The sequence below is a fragment of the Punctularia strigosozonata genome (genome assembly GCF_000264995.1).
Source record: "Punctularia strigosozonata HHB-11173 SS5 unplaced genomic scaffold PUNSTscaffold_13, whole genome shotgun sequence".
NCBI lineage: Eukaryota > Fungi > Basidiomycota > Agaricomycetes > Corticiales > Punctulariaceae > Punctularia > Punctularia strigosozonata.
Window position 1 is genome coordinate 819,955 of NW_006767445.1, and position 16,134 is coordinate 836,088.

A 16,134-nucleotide genomic window follows, 5' to 3' on the forward strand; every position below is an offset into this window, starting at 1 on the left:
GCTTACCTCGACTTGTCCCGGACAGAATGGAAGAGTCCCCGACGGCACTTGCGTCCAGTGTCGGAACGACCGATGGAGGCTCTCTTCCATCGTCCCCTGAGGACACGGGAAACTGGCATCGGTCGCTGCAGATAGACATGAAGGGTCTTGTGGGGGATGCCGTCGGTAATGTACGTCCTGCCTCTCCCACAATGAAACGTGAATCCGCCATACATGCGATGTTTCCTTCGTTATGAGGTGTGCTAATACCATTTTCTTCCAGATGAGCATCAGTCCCACAAGTCGCGATGTAGTCCTGGCTGCGTGCGTTCGCTGCCTTGGGTATAGGATCCGATAATCTGACGGTTTCTCAGTCGGCGTGGGCTTTACATCATCGACCTTGAAGCTCCTTTTGAGGTACCACGCTTCATTCCGCAAGGAGGCACATGGGACGTCGCAGGTTAGTGGATACTGGACCGCGCATGCTGGTCTTGAAGGGGCCCTCATCTGTTGATAGACGTCCAATGGAATCCACATGTCAGCCGTGCGGAGTACATAGTCTCGACCTCGAGCGAGAAACTGTTCGTCTCAATGTTTGTAATTCAGAGGAGATGCGCTGATGAGTGGTACTTGCCAGCTTGATATGGAACTTGATGCAAACAGGGCCGACGTCCATCCAGCATGTGCTACAGTTCCATTATCGAGCGATCACAGACATCAACTGGCATACAAGCGAACCGGGTATGCGAGCACGAACTATATTGAGATACAGCGTCGAAGGAACTCATCGCTCGTTCAGACGTTGTCGTAAGTACGGGTATCGACTCTTGGTTATGGGCTTGGGATTTGCGTCAGCCGCCGCATAAGCCTGTTCTAGGTAGGTCACCATATTTAAACTCGCGACTCCTACTGAGGACTATACAGGCTTCTCAGCATTCGAAGGCAAGTCTACCTGCCGTGATGCTTGGGTACGGCCCTGATATTATATCAGATGCGGGCACGCAGGTCAAGTGGAATCGCCAGGATCCGCACATACTCGCATCATCGCATGGAAATGCTGTTCTTATATGGGATCGCCGGGTATGGATCCTCGCTCCGCATGCAGTTCTCTGAGCTCATCTGCCAGAACCACAGAAAGGCTCGCTTCCTGTATCGAGAACAGTCGCGCACGCCGCCAAAATATACGGCATTGACTGGTCCCACACTTCCCGACGCGAACTCATTACTTGCTCGCTCGACAAAACGATCAAAGTTTGGGATTGTCATTTGCCTGCGGCGGAACAGGCGTACGTACACGCCGACAGCAGAGACCATAATGGTCAACTGCGCATGACCATCAACACCGGAGTAAGACCAAGCTCAGGTGCTGGATTCGAGAGTGAGAGTCGCTGATGGTATCGTAGTATCCCGTATGGCGAGCTCGCGATCTTCCATTCGGTAAAGGCATCCTGAGCCTTCCGCAAAGAGGAGAGACGGCTTTGGAGATGTGGTCACATGCCGATGCGCAGCAACCCGTCGAGGCTTTCGAGGGGCACACCGGTAAGCACGGTTCGGGTCTGTTTATCGACATCCCTTGACGTCAATTCAGACGTGGTCAAAGAGTTTGTCTGGCGGAGAGGTCAAAGTGAGCCATTCTTCTGGGATACGTCGTATAGAAACCACAACTCATCTTGGCGTAGATACTGGAGATTTCCAGTTGATTACTTGGTCCAAAGACCGCACTCTGCGTTTTTGGCCCATAGAACCTGTTACCATGGAGGTAGGTTGTCAACACCTGTTTGCCTGATTTGGCTTCATTTCATCCGTAGTCCGTTGGATGCACTCCGCCCAACCACCCGGAACCTCGAGAACGCCCCAAGGACACTACAGTATCGTTCCGCACTGTCCCAGAACCGGCCTACACGCCTCCTGCGATTACCGCCCCCGTAGGCAACCTTGGAATCCTTGACCAGGTGCGCGCCACCCTCCCCGGACGCCAGATGCCGCACTCGCAGCGGAGCAAGGCCATCGGCAGCGCCGTCAAGCTCTCGCCAACTCAACACCGCCGTATCGGGGAGAAGCATCCGAGGTGGGACGACGACTCGACCTTCGGCTCCGTGGGCGGAAAGACCGTTACGCCGGGCTCGCAGAGCACGCCGATCGCCATCGCATCCCGCAAGGGCCCCACCATGAGCCGCGGCAACTTCGGTGGCAAGTCGGCCAAGATCGAGCCTACGACATGGTTCACCAGCCTGAAGGTCGGAGCAAAGCGCGATTCGAGTGGGGGGCCGCCGAGCGGAGAGAGCGGGAATGTTTCTAGGACTAACTCCCGTTCGAGGCCACCTTCGCTTGGTCAGGCTGACATGCCTATTTTCTCGTCTCGTCGGCGCAGTGGGAGCAGAGACGACGAACCCAAAGAGCTGGACACCAACTCTGCTTTGCATGAAGAGTACGTTGACCTTGAATCATTGGTGCACTGTCAGCTGACGAAAACGACAGGATCAGTGCGGTTGTCACTAAACTCAAGGTCAAGTTCGATAATGTGAGCTATCTTCGCCTCTTGATCTCAAAGGGAGCCACTTACAGTCCGGACGCAGCCAGAGAGACAACGAAAGCGTACATTCACTTTCGGCTTGCACGGCCCATGGGGCCAATCGGGATCCGTCTTCTTCCGCGTTACTTTCAGCTTTCCACGTGGCTATCCCCAAGACGGCATACCGACGGTTGACCTCGAAAAGCATAGTTCTATCTCGCTCAGAAATCAGCGATACATGCTAGCGCGGGTGCGAGAGATACTTCAGCAGGAACGTCCTTGCTTAGAGCCGGCTTTGAGGTTCCTCCTATATGCGGACGCCAACGATCCTCATCCAACCTCCGATGTGGAATCGTCCGACGATGACCATGCAACCCCGAAAAGCCAAAAAGACAAAACGTTCACGCTTATCCGGAACGTCAAGAATCTTGCGGAACCGCGAACGTCGCAAGGCACATTCAGCGTAGGCGGTACGTCATCATAAGAATCATTCTTGCAACAAGTGCTCATCCCTTCCAGGTCAATTTGTGTGCTTCTTTCGCGCTCCGCCTCGGATTGTACGGAACGCTCTGCAAGACCTGTCGATGTCGTCCTCGAATGTGGCTCGACCAGAAGAGACCCCGCGAATGTTTCAGTCCCCTGCCTTGTTGTCTGACGCCGTCCGGCTCCTATCCCTTGCGGCGAACGACCGCAACCCGTACCGTGACGCGAGAATGCGCCACTCGAAACATGCCGAAGAGAACGAACACAAAATCCTGACCGTCATGACCAACCTCCTGTCCGGCTCACAAGTGAAGCTGCGCCGTTTCTCCGAGATCCGTCCGCCATTAACCAGCAACTACTCCTTATTCGGACATCAACTGCTGAGCGTGGTGCACATCCGCGACGTGTCGGATATTACCCGCATGGACCAGGAGTGCGCGGCGGAATACGGCTTTGGAATATCGGCGCTTGGGCTGAACGCTGCAAGTGCACAAGCGCTTGGAAGACCGGATCACGAGCGGATTTTCCGGATGGTGGAGGCTATTGCAACGATACCAAAGGTTTCCATCCCCAGCGGGAGAGTCTCGCGAGCGCCGGTGATAGCTATCTTACTGAAGATATATGAGGACGTCGCGACGACCAGGGATATCCATATTTTGGCCATCTTGGCCACTGTTCTCCTGGAAGGTTACCACATATCAGCTAGTGGTGTGTTTAGTTGTCCAACGACTTCAGGGTGACACTCATATTCATATTTTACTAGGTCAACCTTCCTATACTCAGACTCCGCGGCCGGCCTCGCCCACGTCCGGTCAGGATAGCCCACGTACGCCGCCCGGAGACTACTTTTCAGACAAGAAAGACAACAGATCGAAGCAGCACGCGCCCAATGCGAAAGGAACCGGCCCCGCACGGATGCCTCCACAGGCTCCCTCCTCCGCTCCTCCTCTTTCTCCCTCGAACTCGTCACGCGGCTCATGGTCCAGCTTGTTCAGTACGTCTCACATGCGGCAGCTGGTCGCGGGGGGGCCGGCAGCGGATAGCGACGATGTCACGACTCCAACGGCGGCTGCCATCCCGGTGCCAGGCGGCGGATTGGGACGGCGGAGGAGAGAGTCCGACTCGCCGATCGCTCCGGGGTTCGTCAACAAGGATTCGCCGAGCACTGCGCCTCAATCGTCTTCAGGGACTAAGTCCTGGAACGAGATGGCGCTGGGGGCGGTAGTGGCGCTCGCCGCGTCCCAGAAGAAAGCGCCAGCGAAATCGAAGAATACGAAAGCCAAACGCACAGAGAAGCGGATATGCGCGGTGCTTCCGCCGGCGTCGACGCCTATGAGGTCGGTAACAAATGGCTCCGCGTCCGACCGCATACGCATTCCGCGGCGCTGACGCACTTCGCAGCATATTCACAGTCAAACCAGAGCTCCGCGAGCAGCTCGTTCACCATATCATCGTCTATGCTAACATTCTGTTTTCTTGGGGTTTACTCGACAAACGAGCAGAGATCCTCAAATTTGCCGCGTCGGCGCTCCAGACTTCGCCGGATAGGCGACCGACGTCTTGGTTTGTCGAAAAGGAGGCTTTATCGGACTCCAGTACAGACGATGTACCTGCTATGACATTAACATCTCCTTGACATACGGGCAATCTTGGAAGTAAAGGATTCAGGGATTTCCTTACCCAACTTCAACGGCCGCATACAGTCAACGCAAACTCCGGGATCAAGATTCACTCTATTGCACGGGGCACACATCACAGGTTGAGTGGGCAAATGCCGTCAGGTAAACAAGATCCCGTCCCCGTCGATCCTGCCTTGCGAGATCCCTGCACGGTAGACCGAATATGAACGTATGGCACGGTTTTGCAGTTAGCTACCACAGTCCGTTCAACGAAGTTTCTCTCAGTCAGGGCAGAATTGCACGTCGATGCCGTAGGACACGGACACCGTGGGCACTGAGAACAAAACAAACGACATGAGCCGATAGCTATCCCCATTTCACCGACGGTGACGCACCGTTGGAGCCGTTTCCGAACTGCGCGGTGTACGGGGAGCTCACGTTGAACGTGAACTGGATGAGGTTGTTGAAGTCGGTGTTGTTCACGACGAGCTGGATGCCGGCGACCTGTGCGAATCGCGTCCGTGTCAGTTGCTGCCACCTCTCGTCCACGAGGAGGAGGAGGCGCCCATCCGGTTGCTTACGTCGTCGGAGATGCCGGTGCCCCAGTTGTCGACGGCGTCGGTCGTGACCGAGGTGCCGTTCGCGAACGCGACGGTAGCGGTGATGTTCACGCTCGAGTCGCACTCGGAGTTTTCGACGCTGATCGAGCGCGAGGTGATGGGGATGACCGCGGTCTCGCCGGCGTTCGGGGAGGCGGCGCTCGCGTTGTACGTGGTGTGGATGTTGGCCGAGACGTCGATGGAGGTGTCTGGAATCGAGGCCGCACCTCTCCGTGTTAGCGAGGTTGAGATGACTGCGGGCGTAGGAGGCCACCGACCAAAGTTATCCGCTTGCAAGACGAACGGGGGTGTGGCCGTGTTCACCTGAGTTATCACTTTCGGGTCAGCGCGTTGTCGCGCTTTCCAAGCCCGGCGCGAAAACCACACACCGAAAGCTCGACCGCCGAGTCGTTGTCGCCTTTGAGCCTCCACGCGAGGGAGGTCGTGTCGCCCTCGAGCTCGATGCCCGCGACGTCCGCCGGAAGATCGAACCACTTTCCGTCCAGGGTGTCGCCGTTCTGGAACTTGTCGCCCGCGGTCGTCGACGTCGGCGTGTCGGCCTGGGTGAACCATTCGAGGAAGAATGCGCGCCGGTGCAGCTGCTTGCCGGGCGCGGCGGAGGCGGTGGTGCAGCAGGCGCCGAGCAACGCGAGCCAGAGGGACGGCGAGCGCATCTTGCGTGGATCCTACTTGGAGGTGCTCGACGGTTTTCTCTTGAGGCTCTGAGCCTATGTGTTATATGTACATACTACATGTTGTAGGATGCCGAAGGAGCGGGACCGCAGCGTAAGCGCGCGGGTTTACCAAGCCGCGTCGCGCAGGGCCGTTGATCGTGATCGTTTCGCGGAGGAGATGGTGTCGCTGTGGTCAGAGGCATCGGAGGCTTCCTCGCGAAGATCTATTACGCTATACGCAGATGGTAACCGTGCGTGGCTGTCCGGACTTGCTATGCCTGGAGGAGTAGCTAAGTATGCGTATTGGCACATGTAAGAAGATCAAGAGCTAACCAGCAAAACGGCTGCTAGTTGGTCTGGCACGAACACGGGCTGACTAGTACTGCTCTGCAGTTCACGCGTTCACGGTCAAAGATGGCCAATTACACTTAATGATGCAACAAGCAACATCCCATATTGTCAAGACGTTGGTTCGTTACATCGAAGCTTCGAGTGATGTGTGGTACCGGGATGTTCATTACCTGAGCTTGCTCTGGTGCTCTGGTATCTCCCTGCCCGTAATTAGTAAGCATCGCTAACCGTGGCTGTGCTGCATATTTAATCCCCGATTTGATTCTCCGATTCAAGTAAACGGCCAACATACATCGTCGATTCTACGCAGACTTTACCAAGTATAAGTATACATGGTTGTACTGCTACTAAACAGAATTATGTACGGTACGTCACATGCTTCCGAAGTTAGAATTAGATGAGTCAAGACTAGGAATGCCTGGCATGCATCCTGAGGTACATTGATATCTATTTAGTTGTCAGGTATTCACGTTGAGTATATCGCGTCGCAAATCACACACGGAGGTGCAAGCGAAGGTGGATTGGCGGGAGACCGCCCTTTCCTCTAGTACTGAGTCTGCGCCAAATTTAGCACCGTCTGTTCAAGACGACCACGGCTGAACGGCTTTCTGTCGCGCAAAGCGCAGCGCCAGTTCGATCGCATGAGTCGACGCACGGCTGCCTCTCGCTGACCTCAGAGCGGAAAGAAAGAACATGGTCAACTCTACCAGTCGCATCATTCTTGCCCAGGGTGCATGACTGCTCAACGTTCAACGTTCAAGCTGCCTGCCATCGCTCCGTCGCCTCTGTCGTGGGCGACGTCAACGCGACATCTGTAAAGTCCGAGAGGAGTGATCCGGAGTCTTGTTTCTGGCGGACGTACGTTTTTGTATTTGAGGACGGATCCAGTACCGTGGGCGTTGATACATATACTCATTCATCCGCAGGTGGGATGCTATTGAAGAGTGATCCGAGCGGAGCGACTGTGGGCGTTTCGAACTGTAGGTTGCCTCCTAACGACGCTCGACGTGTGTCACTAGTATATGAGTCCAGGCTGCGGAGGTACGCCTTCCTGGACTTGGTTTAATATACGATTGCCGTGGCGCCGGCCGAGGTGTCAGAACTACGCAGCGACAAACGTCGAGGGGATAAGTGCCTCATAGTAGTATAATCTAGTGCGAGACTGCTTTGCGTGGATAATTTGACCGCCTCATCCTCGCTCGATATCGTTATATGGATTGCGCGCTGCCATTCTAGGCTGAATGGCTGCTGGCGGTCAGGTGGCGCGCTGTTCCTGGCAGGCAGAGACACGGATAGAGACGGCACGGGGTCACCGGACACCGATAGTGGTGTACATATGTGCAGTCGCCGAAGTCGACGCCCGTTTCAGCGTCGTACAGGGGGCGGTGAGACTAGGCGGCAAGGGATATATCTTCGCGACGAACGCGATCGGCGCCGTGCGTGGCGTGCCGCTTGCCCCTTTCCGACAGACAATAGCGAGGCAGCCGCGACGGTCCGCGGACAAGACACGGCGAGCACGAGTCGTCGTGCAAAGCAATGGGCCAGTCGGGGATCTGCGGCCCAACCGGCTCGATGAGGCCCATCAAGCCATTGCAGCCAGACAAGAATCCACGTCGGCCCAAAAGGGCAACGGCCTGCAACGGTCGGAGTTTGAATATTTCCGGAATGGACGCTCGCCCCCTCGCGAGCTGTCGCCGCCTTGTCGTCCCTTCGTCCCGTCGATACATATGACTCAAATGATCCGGTCCTTCTAACTTTTTCTGCCCCTACACATCGTCCACCACAGCATCCTCGGGGGTATCCTATGGGAGACGCCATGGCCACCACAGCGGGATTGGTGCGTGCAAATCATAACAGGCTGCCCACGTCGCCGCAGTCGCCGTCGAGCTCATCGTCCCTCGCCTCTGTCTCAGAATGAGCCGGGTATAACGAGCCTCTTGTCGCTGTCGCTGGCGGCCTCGAACGCAGAACCCGTCCCCGTTCCACCCGCGGCGGCGACGCCGTCGGCCGCCCATGGTACCCCGTCCAGCCTAGGCAGCCCCAGCGCCGCCGCCCACCACGGCCTCAAGCACCGACGGCTCTCGTCCACGGGCCAGATGCGGAGGCGCCTCAGCGACGCCCGCGAGGCCGCCAGTCGCCCGACGTACGTTCACATTCTGCCCCGGGTATCTTGTGTCTCCCCAACGTTTTGACCCATCTATTTCGCGCTTCTCCCGGATTTTTAGCGCGCACCACATGCACTCCGCCGCGTCCGCGATGTCCGCCCTCTCGCTCGCGTCCTCCTCGCCGCCGCCGCACCCACAGATGGCGCCGTCGGTCTCGCTCGGGTCCGTCGCGGGCTCGCTGCCGGATAACAAGAACGTCGTGCTCGCGCAGCCCATCGGCAGCGGCTCGGGCGGGAAGGCCGGCAAGAAGCGCGGGACGACTTTCACTTGCGAGAGCTGTTCCAAGGTATGCGCCTTCTTTCACGCTCTCGCGGCTTTGACACCGGGGTTTATCGCGGCGTTCTTTTACGTCTAGGTGTACCGGCATCCGTCGTGCCTCATCAAGCACCGGTGGGAACATACGCCGCAGTGGCGAGAAGCGTCCAAGTTCGTCCTCAGCAAGCATCAGCAAGTGCAGCTTCTCGAGGTAACTCCATCCCTCTCGCTGCTTTTTTCTATTTTTTTCTATTTTTTTTTTTTGCTCGCACACCACCGCTCACGCCCCTCTCCCCCCGAATTCTCAAAGGCGGCCGCCATCCTCTCGCACATCTCGCCAGACGCGACGGGCACGTCCCTGCCCGAGGACCGCTCGCTCTGGCCGTCCTTCCTCTCGGGCGGCATGATCCCCTCGCCCTCCACGTCCGCCTCGACCGCCGGCGTGCACGCCCCGCCGACCGCCCCGACCTCGAGCTCGGTCCCCGCCACGTCCTTCCTCGCCGCCTCCTCCCGCGCCTCCTCCGCCGGCCCGCGCCTGCACGACTTCTCCGTCCGCTCCAGCCGCACGCAGATCCGCCCCGGCGTCGTCGGCGTCCCCACCGCCGCCGCCGCCACCACCACGACGACGGCCCCGGTGGCCGTGCCCGCCAAGGCCGAGTACCGCGAGCCGCGCAGCTTCTCGTCCTCGTACGACGCGCTCGGCTCGTCCTTCGGCCGCGGCCTCGGCGCGCACGCGCACTCGCAGTCGTTCACGCGCTACTCGGAGGTGCGCTCGTCGTCGGGCTCGCGCTCGCGCTCGGCGTCGCTCGACGAGGAGGAGGAGGAGGAGGAGGAAGAGGGGGGGCAGTACGTCGACGTCGACTTTGACGTCGAGATGAGCAGGACGTGGTCGGCGGTGAAGGAGGAAGAGGAGGACGGGGAGGAGCAGTTGCAGCAGCTCAAGGCGGCGCGCGCCGGCCACGGCCAGGACGAGAACGAGTGGGCGGGGATGGACATGGACATGGACTGAGGGGTCCGTTTTCCCCGTCCCGTTCGGTTCCCACTTTTTTTTGTTTGCATGACGAAATCTTTTCACGCGGACTTTGTGTGGTTGTTTTCCCCCCCGGTCCCCACTCTCCGTGAACGGCGAACGAACGAATGAATGAATGAATACCTTTTGTACAATGGCGTGTACTCGTTTTTTTGTTGTGTGTGTTGTCCGTGTCTTGTATGTAAACCGTTGCTGCATCCTTTTATCTATATAACGACATATAGCCATAAACACCTTCGATTTGCCCCGCTTATTGTGCGAGAGGGGAGAGACTTGCGCGTGTATGTCCGAGTAAATCGAATTTCGACAACGTAATGATACGAAGCGCATATATCCACGGCTCTGATGTCTGACATGCAATGGGCGTGCACATATTCGAGGAACGTGCTTCCAGTCGGATGCGATATGTGTATGGCCAAGCTGTGCCATTCAGTGCAAACCCGTGATATCCAGACGATGGAGAGACAGGAAAATTGATAAATAAACGGCAGACTAAAGAGATAGAGCAAGCTGCATCCGGGCCGTGCCCCTGCGAACCCATTCCTCCGGCGTGACGCGGTCCTCGGCCTCGAACACGCGGTCGTTGGCCGGGGCGAAGGCCCAGGAAGAGACTTGAGGGGCTGGCGTTGCGGTGATCGCCCGCAACTCGTTGCCTGAGCACGGTGTCAGGTTGCGGCAAAAAGAGAGGTGTAGATGTGGAAAAGGCGCGTACGGATGATATTACGCGTGAAGTGGTCCATGTTGAGGTCGTTCTTGTGGTACCCGAATGGATCTGGGGCCGAGAGCATCAAACCGCGTGCCAACATTAGGTCTCGGTCGCCGGGCATACCCTCGATTTCTTCGCCTGCGAGGATGAATCCAAAGAAGAAGAAGGACTGTGAACATGTCGTGTAATCAGGCGCGGGGTGATCGTCGCGAAGAAGGGTTGCCTACCACAATTGCAGCACCAGGGATAGTAACCCATCCCAGCGACCCCACGATCTGAAAGGGCTGCGAGCGAAGGCGTGAACCCTTATGTGATGGGCAGACGGAGAAGGAAGGAACTCACCAGGACCAGACAGTATATGAAGTTGACGACCCAAAGATGGACAGAGTACGAGAAGGGGATCGGCGTGGTGAGTATGCGCTCAAGGCCGGTGAGTGCGGATACGAGCTGTGTGACAGATGCTTGCAGCGTCGCTGTTCACTCGCTGGTTAGTGAAGGGCACAGAGACAAATGTATGATGCCAACTCACTGGTGACCGGAGCGTCCAAACATTTCCGCTGTTCTGCGTCCACGAGTCAGCTCACGAGACTCAAAAGGAACGCATTGTATCACATACGCAAAGCAGCAATGTAAGAACTCTACAATACCGAGGTAAGACCACCCGCAGTCAGCTACACGTTCGCGACAAACACCTGTTCCGGAAAACGTACCAAATAAAATGAAATTTCTAGGGGAATGTTGTGCGACCCCGCGCGGTCCCTCCACTTCGCACGCAAGCGCGCCGCCTTCTTGCCGCCCACGTCCTTTCCCTTCTTATCCAGCCAACGTACCAGACGCGAAAACGGGAAGACGTCGGAAAGGCCGTACTTCGGCGGCATCCGGGCGGGCAGCAGGATCCCTTCTTCCCCAGGTCCAAACGACGACGTCGAGAACCGGCTCGTGGCTCTCCGCTGGGGCATCTGCGGAGCGGAAACGCTGGGTTTACGTGCTTTTCCGCCGGGGTGAGAAGCGCGGGGAGTGGTGGCGGGCATGGGGAGCGAGGACGTGGATGATGCGCGGGAGCGGGGCCCGCTAGTACCGTGTTGGTTGGGTCCGCCGTTAGACTCCGAAATTTTTTCAGGGAGCGGAGAGAGGATGTCTTCGTTAGTGGCGGAGGGGACGCCTGCTGGGAGAGCATACGAGGGGAGGTGTTTGACGAGGTGGTAGAGGTCGACGTAGTGAACTGCGCGAATCGTATCTTTAGAAGTGTAGCGATTGTGTAGAGGTACGAAGCCTACTTCCGACCTCGCCGCGGAGGTAATGCTTGACGGCGACAGCGAAGCCTTCGAGTAGGTTGAGGACTGTCTTTTTCTCGATCAAGGAGCGGGCGTTCGTCTCTTCGGGAGATTTGTCAGCGCCATCGGTGGTGTCTGATATATGCGAGTCAGTCGGAAGTGCTGCACAGTAATAGGCAACATCTGCACACCTGGAACATGGAACCAAATTACCCTGGCAAAGGTACGCGTGCCCAATACGATCTCACCCCACAATCGTCTACCTTCGTTGTATCTCTCGAAACTAGATGTAGTCCTTAACGACACTGAAAGAATATATCGATTGGTGTGTGTAATTAATTTCTCGTCAGTAAGTGGTATACATCATGTAAAGTTACTACGTACCGACGAAGCCTAATATCGTACCGAGTCTATCCAGCAGTGAGATTCATAGTTTATGCCCAGGTTGACATAACGTCGACGTACACGGTCAGCAGCGTAGATTGAATCGCTACTGTGTGTGCACGATTGATGAAACATATCACCGTCGCCCAAATCGTGAAGAAGAAGACGGTGTGCCAGCACCGTAGGATGGAGCTGGCGAGCACGACGTTCGTGAAGGACTGCTTTTCAAAATGTCTGCCGCGGCCGACGCCGCCGATCCCATTCACGAAGTGGACATGCTATGCGTTCATGGGGGTGGTCAGCGCTCGATGTCCGTCTTTGGAAGAGGAGGCGAATATAGAAAGAGAGGATGTATACAAAATACAAAGCGGGACAAGGCAATCTGAGACGCACCGATCCTGTGCTGGGTGCCGTGCCAAGGGGCTGCGCTCTGGGGTGCTCGCCGGGGACGACCATGTTGGAAGGTGATTACCAGGATCGGTATTGATGCCTTATTGACCGCGGACTTGCTGAGGTCAGTGACAGATAGCGTAAGAGGTAAACGAGAGCCCAAAGTTTCGCAGTAGGTTGTGGCAGGACTGGTATGCGTGGGGGAACGAGGATACCGCGTTGGAGGTCATATGGGCGTCTATCGAGGCCTCGAGGCTGACCGCTGCCGTAAGGGCGAACTTCTGTGCGCCCTACATAGCAAAAGTGCAATTCAACGCGGCCTTGAGACCAGCGACATGCAAGTCGGCGGGTGAGTCAAGTGTCGAGTTGCATCCAGAAGGGCGACGCCACGGTGAGAGGTAAGGCAGCATTGAACGTGAAGTGCTCTGGTGCAACCGATTAAAGATAGAAGCACATATATATAGTGGAGCATCGGAGGTCCCTCGCAGGCGGAATCGGAGATCGGCAACAGTGCGGGGAAAAGTTCTTCGTTCCTTGCGCAGAGTAAGTGAGCAAGCGGAAATAACTTAGTTTGCCATGTACAAGTGAGATATCAACACGGGCAAGCCACCGCTTCGGTGCAAAACCTCGTTTGCCTGGTGCAGCACCAGCAAGAACTTCCTTCCTCACTTGAGCAAGCTTGTCTGGCACTCGCGGGGAGTAAGTGATCGAAATGACAGGAATGTGATGAGTCATCACCATGACGCTGGATTTATTGAAACTAAACCAGAAATGGGAAAAATGCCAACATTGTTTGCCTTGAAGGGAGGCTTGCGCGCACGAACAGGTAGCATAGATACCGGCAATGTGATGTTCAGGTAATTGAAAGTGCATGGCTACACGTCTCTGCTTCGTGCGTATATAATTAGCGGATATAAAAAAATGCCGTGCGGGAGATGCTTTTTCAGTCCGAAGAATTGCAGTGTATAAACGGCCCCAGTCATGAGATGCGTAAAGCTGCCATGCCCCTCCTCATGGTAAAAGACGACAATCTAAAGAGATAGAGCGAACTGCATCTGGGCCGTGCCCCTGCGAACCCATTCTTCGGGCGTGACGCGGTCCTCGACCTCGAACACGCGGTCGTTGGCCGGGGCGAAAGCCCAGGAGGAGACTTGGGGCGCCGGCGTCGCGGTGATCGCCCGCAGCTCGTTGCCTGGGCGGAATATCAGAGATGCGATGGCGAAATTTGGATGCGGGATAGGAGCGTACGAATGATATTGTGCGTGAAGTGGTCCATGTTGAGGTCGTTCTTGTCGTAGCCGAATGGATCTAAAGAGGATTATTTTAAGTAACCACGCGGGGCGTGACCGATTGGGTAATCACGCACTCTCGATCTCTTCGCCAGCAACGAGGAATCCGAAGAAGAAGAAAGACTGCGGGGAGAACGTCCATTTTTAACGAGCCAAGTTTGTCGAAGAAAGAGTGGTGCGTACCACGATCGCCGTTCCGGGAATAGTCACCCAGTCCAGCGGGCCGACGATTTGGAAAGGCTGCGAAACACGTCATAAGCCCTCGAGCCTGCCAGGCAGGCGCTGCAGATAAGGAGCTCACCAGGACCAAACAATAAATAGAGGTAACGACCCAAAGATGAACGGAGTATGAGAAGGGTATCGGCGTGGTGAGGATGCGTTCTAAACCGGTGAGGGCGTCTACGAGTTGCGTGAGGGTGGCGAGCAGTGTTGCTGGGAAACGACCGGAGCAGGTGAGCGACGAGCGGATGACCGAAAGTCGGTTTTGCTTACTGTTGGTGGGAGGATCTAAGCATTTGCGTTGCTCTTAAAAACGTCTGTATCAGCCACCGAGTGTGATTCGGATCGTCGCGAAGAAAAACCACGTACGAAGGGCGGCGACGTAGGAACTCTGACGTTCCAAACGAGTTCGTCAGTTATAACACGAACCGGACGAAAACGCCCTGTTTTTCTAAAAGGCACGCACCAAATAGAACGAAATTTCTAGCGGGATGTTATGCGACCCCTCGCGGCCCCTGCGCTTCGCCCGCAGCCGAGCCGCCTTCTTCCCACCGACGTCCTTCCCCTTCTTGTCGAGAAAGCGCACGAGGAGCGAGAACGGGAAGAGGTCGAACAGCCCGTACTGCGGCGGGGTCCGCGCCGGCAACAGGAACCCCTCTTCCCCCGGTCCGATCGACGCCGTCGGGAACCGGCTCGCGGCGCTGCGGGGAGACATCGGCGGGGCGGCCACGCTGGGTTTGCGCGGTCGGCCTCCTCCTGGGTGCGAGGCACGCGGAGCGGTGGCGGGCATGGGGAGCGAGGTGTTGGACGAGGCGCGGGAGCGGACGGAGCGGAGCTCGCTGGTGCCGTCGTGGTGGCCGTTGGCTTCCGACGGTTTTTCCGGGAGAGGGGAGAGGATGTCTTCGTCGGTGAGGTTGGCGGCGGACGGGACGCCGGCGGGGAGGGCGTACGACGGGAGGTGCTTGACGAGGTGGTAGAGGTCGACGTAGTGGACTGTGCGGAGGGCCGCAGCGTTAGAGGGAATATGTCGATCGTTGTGTAGGTGAAGCTTACTCCCGTCCTCGCCGCGGAGGTAGTGTTTGACGGCGACGGCGAAGCCTTCGAGCAGGTTGATGACCGTCTTTTTCTCGATCAGAGAGCGAGCCTTGGTTTCTTCGGGTGACTTGCTGGCGCCATCGGTGGTGTCTGGTACGCGCCAATTCGTCTGTGTTATCAGGCAAGGATGGGTAGAGAAACGTACCAGGAACATGGAACCAGACAACTCTGGCAAAGGTGCGCGTGCCCAACACAATCTGGCCCCAGAGCCTGCGCCCTTCGTTATATCTCTCGAAACTGGACGTCGTCCGGTACGACACTGTATGAACGAACGGAGTCAGCGCTATATACGCGATGCAGATCCGGATCTGAGATTCAGCTCACCGACGAAACCCAAAACGGTACCGAGCCTGTCGAACCGTCAGATTCATGAACTCGATCACACGACGGCGAGAGACGTACACCGTGAGCAGGGTGGACTGGATGACGATGGTGTGGACCTCGCGGTTGATGAGGTATATCGCCGTCGCCCAGACGGTGAAGAAGAGGAGGATGTGCCAGCACCGGAAGAGGGCGGTGGCGAGGACGGCGTGCGTGAAGGACGCGAGCGTGCCCTGCTTCTTGCCGAACGGGTCGACGACGCCGAGCCCGGGCACGAAGTTGACGTGCTGCGGGTCCATGGTGCGGGTCAACGCCGCGTTCGTTTCGGACGAGAGAAAGAGAGAGGGCGAGAGAGGAGGAGGAGACAAAGAGAGACTGGACTGTGAGACGCACCGAGCCTGCGCTGGGTGCCGTGCCAAGGGGCTGCGCCCTGGGGTGTTTGCCGGCGGCGGCCATCACGACGACAGCGGTTGGTGCTCGCCAACGTCCGTCACAGAATTCAGCCGGGTCTGGGCCGGAAGCAAATCGTCAGGGGAACCGAACGCCGCCCCTGCCTTTCGCTGTGGACTTGGACCTCGACCAAGTCGTTCGCAACAACTTTCCGGGGGAGGACTGACAACGGAGACTAGTGAAAAGTACTGGGGCGGGGGCGACCCAGTGTATACATATCAGCGCTTGATGCCTCGAGGCCCGTTCCCAGCGTCAAATGATCGCATGACCTGGTCGCAGTCACCTCTCCCTTGAGCGAATGCACGACGGAGACACCGTCAAGTACAGCGCAAGTAGCTG

General features: G+C 57.1%; 5 protein-coding genes across 5 annotated transcripts; 2 read left to right on the top strand and 3 right to left on the bottom strand.

Moving 5' to 3' along the window:
- Positions 1 to 26: 26 nt before the first annotated feature.
- On the top strand, positions 27 to 4,661 carry PUNSTDRAFT_145950 (uncharacterized protein; the record flags this gene model as incomplete). The annotated part of the gene is made up of 18 exons (XM_007387328.1): positions 27 to 170; positions 263 to 303; positions 354 to 439; positions 497 to 560; positions 617 to 720; positions 779 to 856; positions 904 to 921; positions 971 to 1,059; positions 1,114 to 1,326; positions 1,383 to 1,518; positions 1,568 to 1,603; positions 1,659 to 1,738; positions 1,788 to 2,407; positions 2,458 to 2,500; positions 2,556 to 2,961; positions 3,011 to 3,682; positions 3,738 to 4,311; positions 4,376 to 4,661. The coding sequence occupies 18 exons, from the start codon at positions 27 to 29 to the stop codon at positions 4,608 to 4,610; spliced, it is 3,639 nt and encodes a 1,212-aa protein (XP_007387390.1). The 3' UTR covers positions 4,611 to 4,661.
- A 213-nt stretch (positions 4,662 to 4,874) lies between these two features.
- PUNSTDRAFT_115970 (uncharacterized protein) lies at positions 4,875 to 5,866 on the bottom strand (the record flags this gene model as incomplete). Its single annotated transcript, XM_007387329.1, has 5 exons — positions 4,875 to 4,927; positions 4,989 to 5,097; positions 5,175 to 5,401; positions 5,471 to 5,516; positions 5,582 to 5,866. 5 exons carry the CDS (start codon positions 5,864 to 5,866, stop codon positions 4,875 to 4,877), a joined length of 720 nt encoding a protein of 239 aa, XP_007387391.1.
- Positions 5,867 to 7,937: 2,071 nt separating this feature from the next.
- Positions 7,938 to 9,899, top strand: PUNSTDRAFT_54941 (uncharacterized protein). Its single transcript, XM_007387330.1, has 5 exons — positions 7,938 to 8,054; positions 8,131 to 8,360; positions 8,443 to 8,668; positions 8,738 to 8,848; positions 8,948 to 9,899. The coding sequence occupies exons 1-5, from the start codon at positions 8,034 to 8,036 to the stop codon at positions 9,644 to 9,646; spliced, it is 1,287 nt and encodes a 428-aa protein (XP_007387392.1). The 5' UTR covers positions 7,938 to 8,033; the 3' UTR covers positions 9,647 to 9,899.
- A 260-nt stretch (positions 9,900 to 10,159) lies between these two features.
- Positions 10,160 to 12,487, bottom strand: PUNSTDRAFT_46896 (UPF0187-domain-containing protein; the record flags this gene model as incomplete). The annotated part of the gene is made up of 13 exons (XM_007387331.1): positions 10,160 to 10,320; positions 10,380 to 10,542; positions 10,601 to 10,657; positions 10,716 to 10,846; positions 10,903 to 10,935; positions 10,990 to 11,011; positions 11,084 to 11,182; positions 11,204 to 11,595; positions 11,651 to 11,782; positions 11,839 to 11,952; positions 12,032 to 12,057; positions 12,113 to 12,309; positions 12,425 to 12,487. 13 exons carry the CDS (start codon positions 12,485 to 12,487, stop codon positions 10,160 to 10,162), a joined length of 1,590 nt encoding a protein of 529 aa, XP_007387393.1.
- Positions 12,488 to 13,251: 764 nt separating this feature from the next.
- On the bottom strand, positions 13,252 to 15,702 carry PUNSTDRAFT_107273 (UPF0187-domain-containing protein). The gene is made up of 12 exons (XM_007387332.1): positions 15,427 to 15,702; positions 15,349 to 15,374; positions 15,170 to 15,283; positions 14,983 to 15,114; positions 14,396 to 14,922; positions 14,299 to 14,320; positions 14,203 to 14,235; positions 14,012 to 14,142; positions 13,894 to 13,950; positions 13,788 to 13,833; positions 13,670 to 13,729; positions 13,252 to 13,613 (listed from the first exon to the last, which is right to left on the bottom strand). Exons 1-12 carry the CDS (start codon positions 15,642 to 15,644, stop codon positions 13,453 to 13,455), a joined length of 1,527 nt encoding a protein of 508 aa, XP_007387394.1. The 5' UTR covers positions 15,645 to 15,702; the 3' UTR covers positions 13,252 to 13,452.
- Between the last annotated feature and the right edge of the window lie 432 nt (positions 15,703 to 16,134).